Source organism: Chamaea fasciata, unplaced genomic scaffold (genome assembly GCF_029207755.1).
Source record: "Chamaea fasciata isolate MVZ Bird 193981 ecotype frontalis unplaced genomic scaffold, bChaFas1.0.hap1 SCAF_16, whole genome shotgun sequence".
Taxonomy (NCBI): domain Eukaryota; kingdom Metazoa; phylum Chordata; class Aves; order Passeriformes; family Sylviidae; genus Chamaea; species Chamaea fasciata.
Genome location: NW_027094101.1, coordinates 8,993,400 through 9,009,650, shown reverse-complemented (window position 1 = coordinate 9,009,650; position 16,251 = coordinate 8,993,400). Strand labels below are relative to the sequence as shown.

The 16,251-nt window shown below is 52.8% G+C and overlaps 2 protein-coding genes across 4 annotated transcripts in view; both read left to right on the top strand.

Annotated features, from left to right (window-relative positions):
* CACNA1H (calcium voltage-gated channel subunit alpha1 H) overlaps positions 1 to 4,935 on the top strand; it is a 112,498-nt gene extending 107,563 nt beyond the window's left edge. Inside the window, exons 32-33 of the mRNA XM_066198495.1 lie at positions 1,224 to 1,396; positions 2,085 to 4,935. Of these exons, the coding sequence (XP_066054592.1) occupies positions 1,224 to 1,396; positions 2,085 to 3,200 (1,289 nt within the window). The 3' untranslated portion in view covers positions 3,201 to 4,935. The remainder of the gene's footprint in view (positions 1 to 1,223; positions 1,397 to 2,084) is intronic.
* A 6,285-nt stretch (positions 4,936 to 11,220) lies between these two features.
* B9D1 (B9 domain containing 1) lies at positions 11,221 to 15,896 on the top strand. Of its 3 annotated transcripts, none has more exons than XR_010723216.1 (8): positions 11,221 to 11,288; positions 11,779 to 11,847; positions 11,938 to 12,049; positions 12,828 to 12,924; positions 13,197 to 13,259; positions 14,182 to 14,249; positions 14,337 to 14,786; positions 15,045 to 15,896. XR_010723216.1 is itself a non-coding variant. In XM_066197926.1 (7 exons), exons 1-7 carry the CDS (start codon positions 11,232 to 11,234, stop codon positions 14,462 to 14,464), a joined length of 594 nt encoding a protein of 197 aa, XP_066054023.1. In that variant the 5' UTR covers positions 11,221 to 11,231; the 3' UTR covers positions 14,465 to 14,995. The 3 variants fall into 3 exon arrangements, 1 of the variants encoding a protein (XP_066054023.1); XR_010723215.1 differs by having other exon boundaries at positions 15,020 to 15,896; XM_066197926.1 differs by lacking the exon at positions 15,045 to 15,896 and having other exon boundaries at positions 14,337 to 14,995.
* The last annotated feature ends 355 nt before the right edge of the window (positions 15,897 to 16,251 follow it).

The window sequence follows — 16,251 nt, the reverse complement described above, 5'->3', positions numbered from 1 at the left end:
GCTCAGCCTGAAACTCTGGGTCGAGGAGAGCCCAAAAAAAAAAAACCTGAGGAGGAGCGGGGTGGGGGTGGGAATTCCTTCTGTGGCGTTCTGGAGAAAAGCTCCAAAAGAAAAATTATTAAACACTCACTTTTCTTTGTCCCCACCAACAAATCTGTCTGCGAAGTGCAGCTGCCATGTGTATGGATGGCTTTTGTCAGGGGCTCAAGTTCCCTGACCCCTGGGTGAGATCTCTTGGAGTGATGGATAACGGTGTTGTTAACACGGAGAGGGGCAGCGCTGGAGGAACAGACGCTGGGTTTCAAACTAATGAGGACGATAAATCCTGCAGCCAAAAAAACACCAGAGGAGCGGGAGACCTTTCAAACAACTCCCAAGTGCAGTAAAGCAGCACCACGGATGGGCTGGGGAAGGAGGGATGGCCTTCAGGCACAGCCCAGGAGGCTTCGGGAAGAGAAAGATTCCACCCTGTCCACGGCTCGGGGCCGTCAGAGCACTTGGAACTCCACGAGCTCCTGGTGGGACCGTGCTGAGCCGAGCTGTGCCTCGGGGACAGCCCCTGGTGGTGGCTGGGCTGGGCTGGGTGGGAGAACTGCCCTGGGCCTGCAGTGATGCCTCGAGAGGCTGCCTGGAACAGAGGCTGGACAGTGTTAAAGGAAAATAAAGTGGGAATTTATTAAAAAGGCCTTCAAAGGATACACCTCGGGCAGCACAAGAGCCTGGCCAGGGCTACACCCAAGATGGACTCCCAGCCACGAATTTTCACGTTTTTATAAGTTTTGGTCCATTTACATATTGGGATTGGGGTTTAATTGTCCAGTTGCAGCTTCAGGTTGTGAGGTCCCATCCTTCTTGTTTCCTCTCTTCAGCCCACCGTTGTTTGTGCTTTTGGACCTGAAAGTTGTACTCGTTGTCCTTGGTCTCTAGCAGGAAAAGGATTTGTTTTGTCTGCCTGCTCTGTGAAGAGAGCTGACTAACACCTGATGTGATGCTCAGAACTACTCCCCTAGGCAGCACAAAATCTGAAAAACACGAAAACTAAAACCTAAGGCATCGCCTCCACCATCACCCCGGGGCAGACCATCCCAGTACTTTACCACCCTTTCCGCAAAAAACTTTCCTCCTTCTCCCTCCTGTGTTTACTCCCTTCCTGAACCTTCTGCCCCCCAAAACCCTGAGAGCCCCCAGGCCAGGCAATGACTGCTCCCTGTGTCCTGCCCTAGGATCCATCACCTCCATCCGCTCCCAGCCCGTGGGGACGAGCTCCTCGCTGAGGGTGCCCCTGGAATCTCTGCCCGCGCGCTGCCCCGGCCACGACGGGCGGCACCGCTGGAAGGTCCTGGCCCCCCACGGCAGCCCCCGGTCTCCTGCTCTCAACAAGCTGCTCTGCAGACAGGTGAGGGGGTCCAGAGCACACACAGGTAACTCCTGTGTTGTCCGCCTGTTGTCCTTGCCCTTCCTTTCCCAGTCCTCTCTCGTGTTTCTTTGCTTGGAGGTAAGGGTAGAGTTCCTGTTTAGAAATGAAACGTGCCATGAATTTTATGTAATAAGTTTTATATTCCTGTCCCAGCAAATGACACGTGGGAAGGCCCTTTTCCTCTACTTCCACCTTCATGGCTGTGCTATCCCAGGAAATAAGAGTTAAAGCGTGGGGAGAAGGTGCCCAAATCTGTTTTACCAGTGCTGGGCGAGCCCTCCTCTGTGATGGGTTGTGCTGGCTCAGGATTTGGGGCTGGAGCAAGACCATGGCCCGGCAAATGCCAGCCCTAAACATGAAGGCTCCCGCCAGCAAAATTTATCCTCTTGTACAGGAGGGTGTGACAGGACTGGCAGGAATGAGGTGGGCTGTGCTAGACCCACCAACCCTTTGCCTCGTGCCATGGGCTCCCCATTCCTGCGAGTGTCCCACGCCAGGTTGGACAAGGCTTGGAGCAGCCTGGACTGGTGGGCGGGCATGGAAGGAGTGGAGCTTTCAAACCCCTTCCAACACGACGTGGTTCTATAGTTCTGTGTCCATCACTGGAGGTGCTGCTGCCCAGCACACCCCCAGGCTCTCACCCCTCTTCTCTCTCCTCCCCTTCCAGGAGGCCGTTCGGACGGACTCAGTAGACGGACAGACTCCGGAGCGCAAAGACAGCCTGCAAGCAGAGCCTGGAGAGCCCCAGCCATCAGCAAAGCAGTCCCAAAGCTCCCTCACCCCCAGCCCTCTCCATTCCCCCCTGCCAGCCACCCCTCCACGCTCCCCTCCGTCCTCCCCACACCGGCCCCTGGGCCCCCTGGCACGGAAGCACACGTGTGGCCAGCACGGCGTTCCCAGCCGGCCACCCAGCCCCGCCAGCCCCCCCGGCCCCGAGGGCTGCCAGGGCGAGCCCTCGGACCTGGCTGACGAGGAGGTCCGGCACATCAACAGCTCGGCCAAAGACTGGGCAGAGGAGCACTCGGACCCCGGCAGCCGCTCCGCCTCGCCCTTCGCCTCCCCGGCCCCGTCCCCCGTGCCCCTCAAGAACTGCAGCACAAGCAGCCTCTCCCGCAAGGAGAAGGACTTGAAGAAGTTCTACAGCACCGACGCCAAGGGCTTCCTCAGCAAGCCCAGCTGGGCCGACGAGCAGCGGCGGCACTCCATCGAGATCTGCCCCTCCGGCAGCGCCCCGGACTGCGGCTTCCCGGAGCCCGCCGAGGACAAGCCGCGGCCGCCCGGCCACGTCCCGCCCGAGGCCGACTACATCCACGGGGCCCGGAGGAAGAAGAAGATGAGCCCGCCCTGCATTTCTATAGATCCTCCCATGGAGGACGACGGCGCGGCGGCTCCGCGCACCAAACCCTCGGAGAACACCCTGCTGAGGAGGAGAACCCCGTCCTGCGAGTTCCCGGCCTACCGAGAATCCCTGGAGCTCCCGGAGAGCCAGCCCCCGTGCCGAGGGGAGCAGCACCTCAGCGTGCCCAACTTCTCCTTCGAGCAGCTGGACGGCGGCTCCTTGGGCGGCCTGTCGGAGCTGCTGGACAGCGGCCAGCCCGCACCGGGCTCGGCGGACTCGCGGCCGGACGCGGAGCCAAAAAAGACGGATCACTTAAAAACTCAGCGGGGCGGCGGCGAGAGGGGCAAGGAGCTGCTGGGCGCTGCCAAGAGCCCCCCGCACAAGCAGGACTTGGGCCCCGCCGTGACTGTCGCCACAGAGGAAGGCACGGAGGAGCCAGTATAGCTGCTGGGATGGGGGAGAGGGGGGGTCTCAAGGGCTTGTCACCAATGTGGGGGTTCCAAAGCGAGGGGACGGAGGGGTGGCCGTCACCCGGGGCCGTCCCCTCAACGCTGTCGCCCGTTGGGAAGCGCTGTGGAAGTTTGCAAAAAAAAAAAACAACCACACACACACACACAGAGAAAAAATGGAAAAGAAACCAAACAAGCGGCTGGACGAAGCTGGGGATGGGGGTTTTTTGGGGGGGGAATTTGGCAAGAGGTTTTGGGGTTTCTTTTCTAAGGGGTTGGTGCAGGGGTGGCTTTGTCCCTCCCACCCCGCTCTGTGACCTCGATCACATTGATTCGGGTCCGAGGCGGTGTCGGTTGGGATCTGGGGGGATTCTCTTGGGGTTTTGTTGTTTTGTTGAGTTTGGGTTTTTGTTTTTTGGTTTATTGGTTTTTGGGTTGTTTTTTTTTTTAATTTTATTTTAAAGTTGCTCAACTTTTCCTGAGGCACCTTTTCAAGCTGTCACGTTAAGGCGGGAGTGCCTGGGAGCTGGACATTGTCTGTATATCAGCAGTTCTAGAAATAAAAATCCTGTACTAGTGAGCTACAAAACGAGGAAACAAACAAACAAAAACCTGGAAAAAAGGAAAAAAATAGACCCGCAAAAACTCTCTCTTCATAATGCACATATTTTTATAGAGAAACAGAGATGCTGTTTTTTGCATTACATGGGTGGTGTTTCCTTGGGTTTTCTGTGGAATTAATTATTCCAGCCGTTCATTTTCCAAATGTTTCTCCTCTTTCCTTACTTCCCTCCCTTGCCTTCCCTCCACCGTCACCCCACCAGCTTCTTCTCACAGCTGATGCTTCTGACGTCTCGCTCCTTTTTTTTTTGTACTTTAGAGGTTGTCCTAATTACAGACAAAAAAACCAAATCACTACTGAATTGTAGCCAGTGCAATAATAAGTTATTCATTCTTCTTGTCTGTCCAACTGTCCTGTTGCTTTTTTTTTCCCCCTTTTCTTTTTTTTTTTTTTTACTGAAATTCAGGTTAAACGTCGCAATAATCTGAACTAACGTGCACAAAGACGGTTTCTTGTGTTACAAAGAGAAAAAACTAATGAAAAAAAGGAAAAAAAACTACATTTACAGAGAGATTAAAGAAACTGAACAAATAAATAGTAAATTATTTAAGAAATGTATTTTGTTTACTGCAGTTCTAAGTAAATTATTGATAACAGTGTGTAAAGGTGTAAAGAGCTGTCGTAGGTGATGTTCTTTGTGAGCATTTAAGGTGATGATTTGTCCTCCTCGTGGCAGAACAACTCCGACCCCTGGGGGCAGTTTGCACTCCCTGTCCCTCCCTGCTCATCCCTGGACACGTTCCCTTCCCAAGGCCCTTCCAGAAGCCTCTAGAGGAATCCAGGTCACCTTTTACCACCACTTTTTTGGGGGGTTTTTTGTTTTTGGTTGGGTTTTTTTTTGCAGCTTTTGGGGTTGATTTTCCTCTCTCAGCCTCCTTCCCCACCCCTCCTGCAGGCCCTGTGTCCAGGGCACAGCTTGGCCACGGGAAACAGGAGCAGGAAGGAGCCTGTGGACACCCAGGGAGGGGAACAAAACCCATCCAGTCTTTTCCGTTTGGTTCCTTCCGTGCCGCCTCATATTTATGCCTTCACATTTATCTTTCTGTTATCGATGCATCCATTACTCCGAAGGAAATGTATCTTGTTTCACATCTATTAAACTGTATAAACTGGAAGCGTGGCCTCCCTTTGTGCCGCAGCGCGGGGCCGGGGGGAGCCCAGGTGTGCCCCTCCTTCTCCCAGAGCTCGGCATCCCCCGAAAACTCTTTGCTCAACTCTCCCACCCCAGGTGTGAACCATCCCCGCTGGAGTTTGGAGGCTTCTCCCCCCTGAGCTCAGAGAATCCCTCACCTCACCCAGGAGTCTCCATATGTTGATCCGGCTGCTTCCCGAGGAGCACCTGCGCCGCTGTAATTAAGAGTCGTTTAGAGTTATCGTAAATAATGATTCCGTCTCGGCGGGATGGCGAGGAATCCCAGAAAAAGAGCCACGAAATCCGTGATTAACAGCGCCTTTGGGGAGGATGGCAAGCTCCTCTTTGGCTGCAGTTTTAAGGAGGGGAGGTGAATCCCTCTGAGTGCTGCCTGGAGGCGTGAGGGATGCTCCGGGGTGTCCCCCAGGGTAAGGGGACACTCAGGGTGTCATTTACTGCTGGGATTATTTAGCTTTGCTGGAAAAGGCCTAAATTCCCTTCTGGCCCTGTGCCTGAATTCCCTTCAGGGGGAAAATCCTCTCAGCCACGGGGTTGGTGGCTGGTGGTGGTGATGGAGAGCGGGGTGTAGAACAACTTGGAAGGGTGTGAAGCCATGGCAGTGTTGGGAATGAGTCGGGATATTTTCTCCTGGTTCTGGCTCTGCTCAGCCTGCCACCCTTCCCAAAGCCCTTCCCAAAGCTCAGTCAGGACCCAAAACAACCCCATCCATGGGTCTGCAGGAACATCCTGGCAGCGTGGGGAGAACCAAGCTCCAACTGAATTTTCCAAGAGCAGAGAGTGACCGTGGATTGCTCCCTGACGCCTCTTTTGGGGATACTCACCTGGATTGGCAGGTGCAAAACCCCCACAGCTGCATCCCCAAACCTGGCCATGACCAGAGAAACTATTTAACATCAGCCAGTGTTAATTTTGTTGATTAAATCTCTGCAGCATTAAGCGATTTTTCCCCCCCAGGCTGTCTGCAAGCCTTGCTTAAGATCGGAAGTGAAAAGCACGGGGTAAAAAGCAAGTCATGATTATTTAATTGGATCGATTTCTATTTTGCATTTTTAATGGCCATTCAGTCCTGTCCATTTATCAGGCAGACTCTGCCCCAGCACTCTCCATTCCAGCAAACCCACAGCCCACGGGGACGGGCGCTGTGTCCATCTGGGCTGGCCCAGAGCCACCTCAGCACCCTTTGAGGAGCAGGAATCAGACAGGGATTAAAAACTGCCACGCTGAGGAAGGAAACCATCACAGGGGCTCCGCTTCAAGGGTAAATCTCAGATGGCATCAATCTGAAATTCTCTTTGTCATGCTGGGGAGGAAAAATAAGCTTTTAAAAAATACCAACCACCAAATCTGACGCCATCCTGGGTGCAATTAGCCCCAACCTTAATCTGTCAGAGCTGTGAGATCATACAGGTTGCATGAATGCTAATAAGCATTTGATATTTGTACAAGCTTTCTGGGGATGAATAATTCAATTGACTTCATCCATTAAATTTCCCCTATTAAGTTTTCAAGCCGTGGCTGGGTTTTAATGGCTGGGGCCACCTCATCCTCCAGACGAGGGGGCTTAATTAGGAATTTTAGCACACCCTGACAGAGCCGCAGGAGCTGAAAACCCCGTGGCTCTTTGGGTTTTGAGCAGCTCGTGTCTCTCTGCTGGAGCCCTGCTGAGTCCCTGGAATAACTCCAGCTCACACCAGGTGGGTGCTCCATCCTCTTTCCAGCGTGATGGTGCTGCCACAGGCTGGTTTAGCCCTTTCCATGGGCTCAGCCCCTCTCTGGAAGCTGGGAAGGTGCTGAGGGGCTGCTTGGGGTGAAGGATGTGCGGTGGCACCGATGCACCCCCTGGGTTTTGGCACCACTCGAGGATTCTGTGGGGCCCTTCCAGCTCAGGATATTCCATAATTCCATGATTCACTGGCGTTCGCTGACGTCACCAGGAGTGTTCCACACCCAGCTTGGGCTGCTCCTCATTGCCAGGACCCTTCACTTGTGCCCCGCACTTGTAGGTCAGCGTGGGGTTGTTTTGTTCCAGCTGTGGGTGTTGGGCCATCCAGTGAAAAATAAATCTCATCTTCATTTTCACCATGAGAGGGAGAAAATGCCAACGACCCTCATTAAGTCACACCGCAGGGGAGAACCAGATTAATGATTGGAATATTTGATTGAAGTCCCCTGGAGCGGCTTATTCTGATTCGGCTTTGCCCCACGTGGAGGAACAAGCTGCTGAGGGCCCGTGGCCATGTCTGCAGGGTCTGTTGGATGCATGGAAAGCAGCATTCCCACCTGAGTTATTCCCAAAAAATGCACTCACCTCTGGACAACAAGCACAAGGGCTCCATGCCTGGCAGGAGAAGGAGCTTTTTTACCCTCCCCTCTTCTCCCTGCTTTTATTCCTTGTGTCCTTATCAAATCCAGCTGTCCTGCTGGGCACCATCGCCCCGGGTCTTCCTCACCCCTCCCTACCTCCATGTCAGTTTATTCTGACTGGCTCATTAATTAATTTTGCTCATTAACCAAAAGAAACCTCGCCGATGATAATGAGTTCCAACACAAATGAATTCTTCAGGGAAGACCAGGCACTTCACAGCTCCTTGGCAGCCACAGCATCCAAACCCAGCAGGACCCCTGGCATGGGGCTGACAGCCACATGGACACAGGGATCATCCCTGGAAGTGTCCAAGGACAGGTTGGACAGCCAGCTGGGATAGTGGAAGGTGTCCTTGCCCACGGCAGGGGGTGGAATGGGATGAGCTTTAAGGTCCTTTCCAACAAAAACCATTCTGGGATTCAGCCACGTAACACAAAACGTGGCTTCACTCAACCTCCAGGGGAATATATTCAGCAGGAATTCAGCAGGAATATCCCCCTCTTCGTGCTGCTGTGAGATCCCACTCCTTCCCTGCTTGATTTGAGCAGCAGGAGCAAAAGGCAGGGAAGACAAAGGGCAGGGAAGCTCCCTGCAGCCCTCCTGGCAGGCAGGGATGAGTCAAGGCTGTGCAAACAACTCTAAAAATACAAACGCTTTATTGCACATTAATGACACCGTCACACGTATTTCACTGGCCAGTTACCAGGTGTCCATCATAAATATTTGGGATTCGAAATAAACTTTTGTGCTGTGCCGCTGTTGGTGGTGTTTGTGTCTCCCCCACCTTGCCTGGATCAGCCCCGGGGCTTGAGCAGGGAATGGATGGAGACAAAGGAGCTGCTCCTGCTCCCTCCCTGCAGCACGGGGTGTCTTTCCAAGATCTTTTCCAGGGATCTACTGGGATTACAGTGGATGAGGCCAGAGCTGGGGAGATGGGCAGGAGATGATAAAACCCACAGGGATCCCCTGCTGGCTGCCCAGGAGGAGGAGAGCCCCTGCCTGCTCTCCCCAGGGCTCATCCAGAGGCAATTCCAGGGGAAACCCAGGGAAAAGAGCTCACCACAACTCCCCAGCCTCCCTGGGAGCCCCTGGGCCTGGAGCCTGGGCAGGTCACGGCACCTGGGTTTGATTCACAAGCTCTCAGGGACAGAGCTCCCAGCAGTTTGGATTTTTCCAGCCCCTGGCTCTTCCTGGGGATGAAGGAAACAGAATTCCCTCAGCTGTGCGACATGCCTCCTGCAGAGGTCAGTGCTGAAGGGATACTGGGAGTGGTTCTCCGGGAGCTGGGATCCAACCTGGGAGAGGTGACAAGTCAGTGATCAGCGTGTCCTTCCTCCCTGTGAGGATGACTGTGGCTCCAAACACCCCAGGGAGGCTTCCCGTGAGTCCCATCACAAATCACAGGACCGGGACAAGTCCTGGAAAAGAGGAGAGTGTTTTAAATGGCCAGCAGAAACAGCAGCTAAATAACACCCACGGGGGTCACCACCATCCACAAACCTTCACCACGCAGGGAAATCAAGCTCTCTGATGGAGCATTAATTAAGTTTTCCAGCAGGATAAAACCACTTCCTAGCTTGGGATTTCACTCTGCTAGCAAAGATTAAAAAAAAATACAGCTAATTAAAACAAGGCTGGCATGCGAAGAAGGGAAGAATAAAAGGTCTTGTTGTGGCTGGGAGGGGAGAGTCCCTCCAGATGCAGGTACAGATGACTCACGGCTGCTGAATAACCCCCCTGCTGCCTCTCTGCCGTGGGGAAGGTCTCCTGGTGCTGGGAGAACTCCTCCAGCAGCTGTATATCACCTGCCAGGCAACAAAAATGTCCTGAGATTGGCTCCAGGGTAGGTGGTAGCCAAGCGCAGTGTTAATTAAACAGCCTCACTGGCTGCTCCAGACAGCTGCTCCAGAACTGCTCTACCTCCCCCCCCACCACCCCCGATCATTTTCAGTTCAAATGAATTCTTTTCCCTGAAGCCTTTCTGAAGGGCTGTGGGGAAGGGATAACATTACAGGCATTCCCTCCCATCCCTCCTGCTTTCCTGTCCCCTTCTTCTCTCGGCCGGATTTGTTTGGCCTGAAAAAGTGAGTCGAAGCAGGTATTGACAGAGAACACATCCACTGAAATGGGGAAAGGCTTCCTCCATCCCTCCCACCCTGCCCCAGAGGGTCTGGCAGCAGTCAACCATCCCAAAAATTCCTCAAGGAGAGGGGGACGTGGCCTGGGATGCAGGAAGGAGGCGAAGGGATGAAGCACAGCAGGCTGGGGAGTCTCCATGGCGCTGACGAGTGCGTGGGCAGCAAATTTCCTTGTGTGAGCAGCAGCACAGCCACGGCCCCAGTGGGCCAGCGCCGTGTCACCAGCCCAGAACTTGTGGCATTTCATCTTCTTTTTTCTGTTTGAGCCGGGATTAATTGCACGAGAGACGTTGTTTCGCGTTCAGACTCAGATGTTTATTAATTCTTATCTATCGTACAGGCTGACAAGCTGGGAGCTGTAGCTAACAAAGTGAAAAATGCCTCTGTCTCTATCTCTCTGCAAGGCTTTTTGAGAACAAAGAGTCCAATTATGAAATGACACCTAAATTATTTTTACTTGTAACCCAATAACCAACCACCCGTGGTCCACAATGTGGATTTCTCTACCCAACTACAAGAAACCACCCAAACCCATGAAGAAGAAGGTGAAAAAGAAGGACTCAGCCAACACCCTAAAACCTCCATCTTGCTTTATATATACATTACTGTATTCTAAACCCCTTAAACTCTGAGTTTTCCGCACACTTCTATCCAAACCCCACACCCACAATCCCAGCGCTGTCACTCAGTTTTGGGAGCCTTTTCCACGGCCTCAGGTCCAATGCAGCGTTTGCCGGGGGGTCGGTGCCCGTTAGAACAGAAACCCTGAAATTCTCAGTGCCCGGGGTTCCAACAAGAACTGTCACATCGCTGGGCCAGAATTGTCACATCGCTGGGACAGAACTGCCACAGCCCCATCCTGTCACCAGCCCAGCACCCTCACACCATGGTCTCCGTGGAGAAACAAATCACCATCGGCAGATTTCAGCGGTTCCTGCAAAGCCTCAGCACCTTCATCCTCCTCATTTACACGCCCAGCTCACCCTTTTCCTCTTAATTAGAGCGGGATAATTAAACCAGCACGGTGCTGTTCGCCCCCACAATGCAGAGCCGGCGGTGTGAGGGCATTTCCCCTGATATCCGTAATTAAAAATCGCCGTGCGGAGGGCACGGAGCGCCGCTCTCCTCACCGCTGGGTCTGACCCTCCGGACAGCACAAAATCCACCTTTTATTTCCCTCTTTCTCCCGGGCAAACACCTCCCGGCTCCGGCCCGGCGGCCAGAGCTGCTTCAGCAGCAGCATCTAGTGGCCGTGGCCTCCTGCACACGTGGAATAATGGCAGGATCGGGAATTTCCTCAGCTGGAATCATCCCGAAATCCCGTCCGGCTCCTTCCCCGTCCGAACCGCACAGCAACCCCGCCCTGAGCATCCCTCACGGCGCTGTTTCTGAAGTCTTGCAGCCTTTGGGACAGTGCCCGTCCCCGCTCGGGGTTGCTTTAGGCTGATATTAAACAATAATGACGATAATAAATAAAGTTCTAGGCACGTGGCGCTGCGAGGGTAACGGGGCAGCGCCGGGAGGGCTCAGCGGCTGAGGGGAGCGGGTCGGATCCTCCCGGGGACACCCGTGCAGGGAGAGCCGGGGGTGGGCTGGCCGCGTTTTGGGGCTATTTCGGGGTGATTTCGGGACGATTTGGGGGCGATTTTGCGGATCGGGAGCCCCGCGAAGAGAAGCGAAGAGCGGCGCCCGGGAGGTTTGTCCGCTGCGCCGCCCCGTCCGTCGCCACGGCAACCGGCGTGCCCGCCATGGCGGCGCCCAGCGTGTTCCTGCTGGCCGTGAGCGGCGAGATCGAGAGCGGGGAGGTGCGGGAGGGCCGGGGACGGCGCGGGAACACACCGGGACAACACGGACGGGTGGCGGGATCGCCCTGGGCCGGTCTCGGTGCTGCGTTCGCCCGCGCGGGATGAGAATCCGCCCGAGCCCGGCCGGCCTCAGCCCCCAGCGCATCCTCATCCCCCCGAACCCCGCACGCCCTCAGCGCCCCCATAACCCCGCCTGGCTTCATCCCCCTTAACCCATCCCTGTCTTTGTCTCCCTGTCCGGAACTCAGCCCGGCCGCATCCCCCTAATCCAGCTCAGCCTTTTAACCCGCCTCAGCCCCTCGAACCCATCCCAACCTCAATCCCCCCAAACCCATCCCGATCTCAGCCCTCAAACCCAGCCTTCTGTCCTAGTCTCGCTGGCACAGGCTGCCCTCAGCACCCTGACTGGGGCACTTCCTCACCCCCAGAAATTCCCAGTGAATTCCCAGTGAACCGCCTCTCTCTCTCTCTCTTTGTCTCTCTCCCGCAGTTCCCGGGATTCGATGACCTCTACTGCAAGTTCTCCTTTGTCTACGGCCAGGACTGGGTCCCCACGGCGGTACAGCCCCTGTGTCCCCTGTGCCCACCCTGTGCCCGCTGTCCCCACCCTCCCCTGCAGCCCCCCGGGCTCACCCCACACTCCCTGCAGGGCCTGGAGGAGGGAATCTCCCAGATCACCTCCAAGAGCAGCGTCTCCCCCACCACGCTGGTCTGGAACTTCCCCATCGACATCACCTTCAAGAGCACCAACCCCTTTGGCTGTGAGTGCTGGGGGGCTGCAGCCCTGGAGCCAAAGCCCCATTTCCCCTCTCTGACCCCATTTCCCCTCTCTGACCCCATTTCCCCCTTCTCTGACCCCATTTCCCCCTCTCTGACCCCATTTCCCCTCTCTGACCCCATTTCTCCTCTCTGACCCCATTTCCCCTCTCTGACCCCATTTCCCCTCTCTGACCCCATTTCCCCTCTCTCTGACCCCATTTCCCCTCTCTCTGACCTCATTTCCCCTCTCTCTGACCCCATTTCCCCTCTCTGACCCCATTTCCCCTCTCTGACCCCATTTCCCCTCTCTCTGACCCCATTTCCCCTCTCTGACCCCATTTCCCCCTCTCTGACCCCATTTCCCCTCTCTGACCCCATTTTCCCCTCTCTCTGACCCCATTTCCCCCTTCTCTGACCCCATTTCCCCCTTCTCTGACCCCATTTCCCCCTTCTCTGACCCCATTTCCCCTCTCTCTGACCCCATTTCCCCTCTCTGACCCCATTTCCCCTCTCTGACCCCATTTCCCCTCTCTCTGACCCCATTTCCCCTCTCTGACCCCATTTCCCCTCTCTCTGACCCCATTTCCCCCTTCTCTGACCCCATTTCCCCTCTCTGACCCCATTTCCCCCTTCTCTGACCCCATTTCCCCCTTCTCTGACCCCATTTCCCCTCTCTCTGACCCCATTTCCCCTCTCTCTGACCCCATTTCCCCCTCTCTGACCCCATTTCCCCTCTCTCTGACCCCATTCCCCCTCTCTGACCCCGTTATTTCCTTGCAGGGCCACAGATTGTGCTCAGTGTCTACGGGCCTGATTTCTTTGGCCACGACGTGGTCAGGGGTTACGGGGCTGTGCACGTGCCCTTTGTGCCCGGCAGGTGAGTGATCCCTGCCCCGTTGTTCTGTTCTTTCAGAAACAACAAAAAAAAAAAAGCTCCCAAAAATCTCCTGGTGGTGCCCTGTCAGCTCACAAAGGTTTTCTGTAAGTTTTGGTGATCCTGTCAAATATCCCTGTTCCGTGTGCAGGGAAAGCACCGGATGTGTCAGGAATTCTGTGCCTTCATAAATATAAAAATCCTTTTTTTGGTTTTTTTTCCCCAATGCTTTTTATTAATTCCTGAGGTTCTGGGGGTCTCCCTCTTTGTTTCAGGCACAAAAGAACCATTGCCATGTTCGTCCCAGAGTCCAGCTCCAGGCTGCAGCAGCTCACAAGGTAATAATTAATGACTTAAATTCATCAAAGAGTGAATTTCTCTCCTCTCCTTAGCCACAAAGGCATTTGCAGCCACCCAGTGGTGCAACTGTCCAGTGCCATCACCAGTTTTGTGTTCTGTAGGTAAAAAAATCACATTTTCAGCTGGCTGGGTCTTCTGAATAGCTTCCATAAACATTTTATTTATATTAATAAACAACACTAATGTACAATAAACATATATTAATATGTTAATATTCTTAATATTGTGTGTGAACAGACAATATTATATTAATATAGACCTATTGATGTATCAATATATAATACAACAAGCAAATTAATTAGCTGCTAAGTGCACTAAAGTGCTGCCTGAATCTCCTTGGGGTTATTTTGAAAGGACAGCCACAGGAAGAGCAAACCCATGAAAAAACAATTCCCGTTCTGCATTGCTTTTGAGAAATTCAAGGTCTCCAAGCCTTCTCTGGGTGATGAAGAGGAACAATATCTTTTCAACAATATCTTCACCACAGAAAGATTCTTCTAGCCCAGAATCAAAAAAAAAAAAAAAAAAAAAATCCCAAAAAGATCCAAAAACCCTGGATTTAACAAAATCTGTATGAAATCAGTTGCTTTTTTTTTGCGTTTTTCCTTAAGGCAAAACTTACCTTTGATTGCAGTAGATCAATGAAGGGAATCAAAAACCAAAAACCTGCTGGCAGTCTGACTGCTGTTCATTGTTTTGTGTTTCCCCTCCCACCCAACTCATTATTCTGTATTTCCCCTCCCACCCAACTCATTATTCTGTATTTCCCCTCCCATCCAAATAATTATTTTGTGTTTTCCCTCCCATCCAATTCGTTATTCTGTATTTCCCCTTCCACCCAATTCATTATTTTATATTTTCCCTCCCACCCAATTAATATTTTGCATTTTCTCCTCCCAGCTGGTTGACGGGGAGACGCCCGGAATTCACCGACCCCAAGGTGGTGGCGCAGGGAGAAGGACGGGAAGGTGAGTCCTGGCAGCTCAAAAAAAGAGCTCCACAGCTCACCCCAAACCTTATTTTCACTGGACTTTTGCCCATCCTCTCTGTGCCAGTGACCAGGGTGAGGTCCCAGGGCTTTGTGACCATTTCCTTCAACGTGATGACCAAAGATCTGCACAAGCTGGGCTACGACCTCCCCCCTGCAGAGGGGCCTGGGGCCCAGGGGCTGCGCAGCTTCTGAGCTCCCCACGGTGTCCTCAAACCTCTCTGGGGCCTTTTTAGGGAAAGGAGGAGCTGCTTCAACCCAATCATTCCAAAACCCACCAGCCCGGGGGGATCTGGGGAAATGACCACGCCTGATCCTCTCAGTGAGGTTGGATTATTTGTGGAAATTGATGGTTTTGATAACATTCAGTGTTTTTAAGGGTCAGGCTGTCTCAGAGGAAGGCCTGGAACAAAGTATTTTTATAGCAGCCTTTTGTACACCTTTTTATAGGATTAATGGCACAGAAAAGGTTCGAGCTGTAGCAGTTTTCCCTGCAGTTAAAACTTTGCAAACCCAGGTACTTTTTAGTGATTTTTTTGGGGTTTTCTTTTTGTTAGTTTTGTTGTTGTTGTTTTTGGGGGGTTTGGGGGGTTTTTTTCTTGTTGCTACAAACAAGGAATTGAAATTATTGCACCTTCCAAAAATGCTCCTGTAAATGCATCCCCCTCTAAACTCTTTTAGGCTGAATAAACCCAGTTGTATCAATTATCAATATCAAATATCAACTCATTTGTCTTTCTGCTGCTAAAGGGGTTTTTGCCCGGATGTTTTTAAGGGCCAAAGCATCCAAGCCCTGCCAGACTTCAAGGTGGAAGAGAAAAAGAAATGTTTCAATGCAGTGACTAATGGCTGAGTCATTTTCCTATTCAATTTTGGGCATGTAACCTCTTGTGTTCGACTGCAAATCCCGGGAGAACGACAACACCTCCCTAAAAGGGAGCTACCAAGACTTCCAAATGTAGAAATCCCAAAAAAAAACCACCCAGGGATGGACCACAAATCCTCCAGGACACAGCTCAACAAAACACCCAGGCAGAGATTGTTCTTATCCACAGTGGGATGGGAATAAATTGAATTTCTGAAAACATGAAGTGGTCACTGGAGGGTTGGTGGGAGCTGCAGCACCTTTTGTACGACATAGAAAGACTTTCCCAACAGCTTTTAGGGATAATTTTTCATCTCCTGCCTTGTTTTTGTTGACTCCACGCTTCCAGGGAAGTTGTTTTGGTCATTTGTAATCTCTGAACTGAGTCACGTTGGAATCCAGATTCAGAAGCATTTCCTGTTGGCTCCGAGGAGGCTCGAGGAATTTTGTTTCCTTTTCAGAAGTTTGGCAAGCAGCAGGATAAATGTCGGTGTTTGGAAGGCTTGGGAGGCAAACACTGACCCTCCTGCTGCTGCCTGAAGACCCATTTTCCCCCGGAGCACATTCCTAAGGTGACAGAGCTGCACACAGGGACCTGACAAAGCCCAAAACTGGGGATTTGTTCACCCCCAGTTCCTCATCCTGGTGCTCCAAACCCCGGAATTCCTCCTGTCCCAAAGGAAGTCTTTGTTGGGTGTTTAAACCCAGTGGGACCCGAGGCAGCTTCCCCCTGACAGCTGAGGGGAAGGGAGGTCAAAAACAATGAAAAACAAAAATCCTGTACTCTGTAAAATGGGATTAAAGACACCTTGAGGTATTTAAGGTGCTCTCCAGGCAGATCCCACACTGCTACCTGCATTTTTAGGGCTTTTTTTGCCTGTTTTCTCTGGGTTTAGTTGGATTTTGGGGTGGGTTTTGGGCTTCTCAATGGCTTGAGCACATCTGAGAGCTTCACCTTCCTTCCTCAAGGGTTGGGCAAATTTCCTGACTTAAATTTCCTGCGAGTGTTTCCCCCAGGGCATCAGCCAGGGGCTGATGTTTGGGATCAGGATTCCCAGGCCTGATGCCTTTCCTCAAATCCGAGGAAATCCCTCAGAAACTTCTCCCAGAAATGGCC

Bases quoted from the DNA above. Each gene is read 5' to 3' on its own strand.
- B9D1 (XM_066197926.1), top strand. From the start codon at position 11,232: ATGGCGGCGCCCAGCGTGTTCCTGCTGGCCGTGAGCGGCGAGATCGAG. The intron at 11,289-11,778 runs GTGCGGGAGGGC...TCTCTCCCGCAG, and splicing joins GCGAGATCGAGAGCGGGGAG to TTCCCGGGATTCGATGACCT. The intron at 13,260-14,181 runs GTAATAATTAAT...TTCTCCTCCCAG, and splicing joins AGGCTGCAGCAGCTCACAAG to CTGGTTGACGGGGAGACGCC.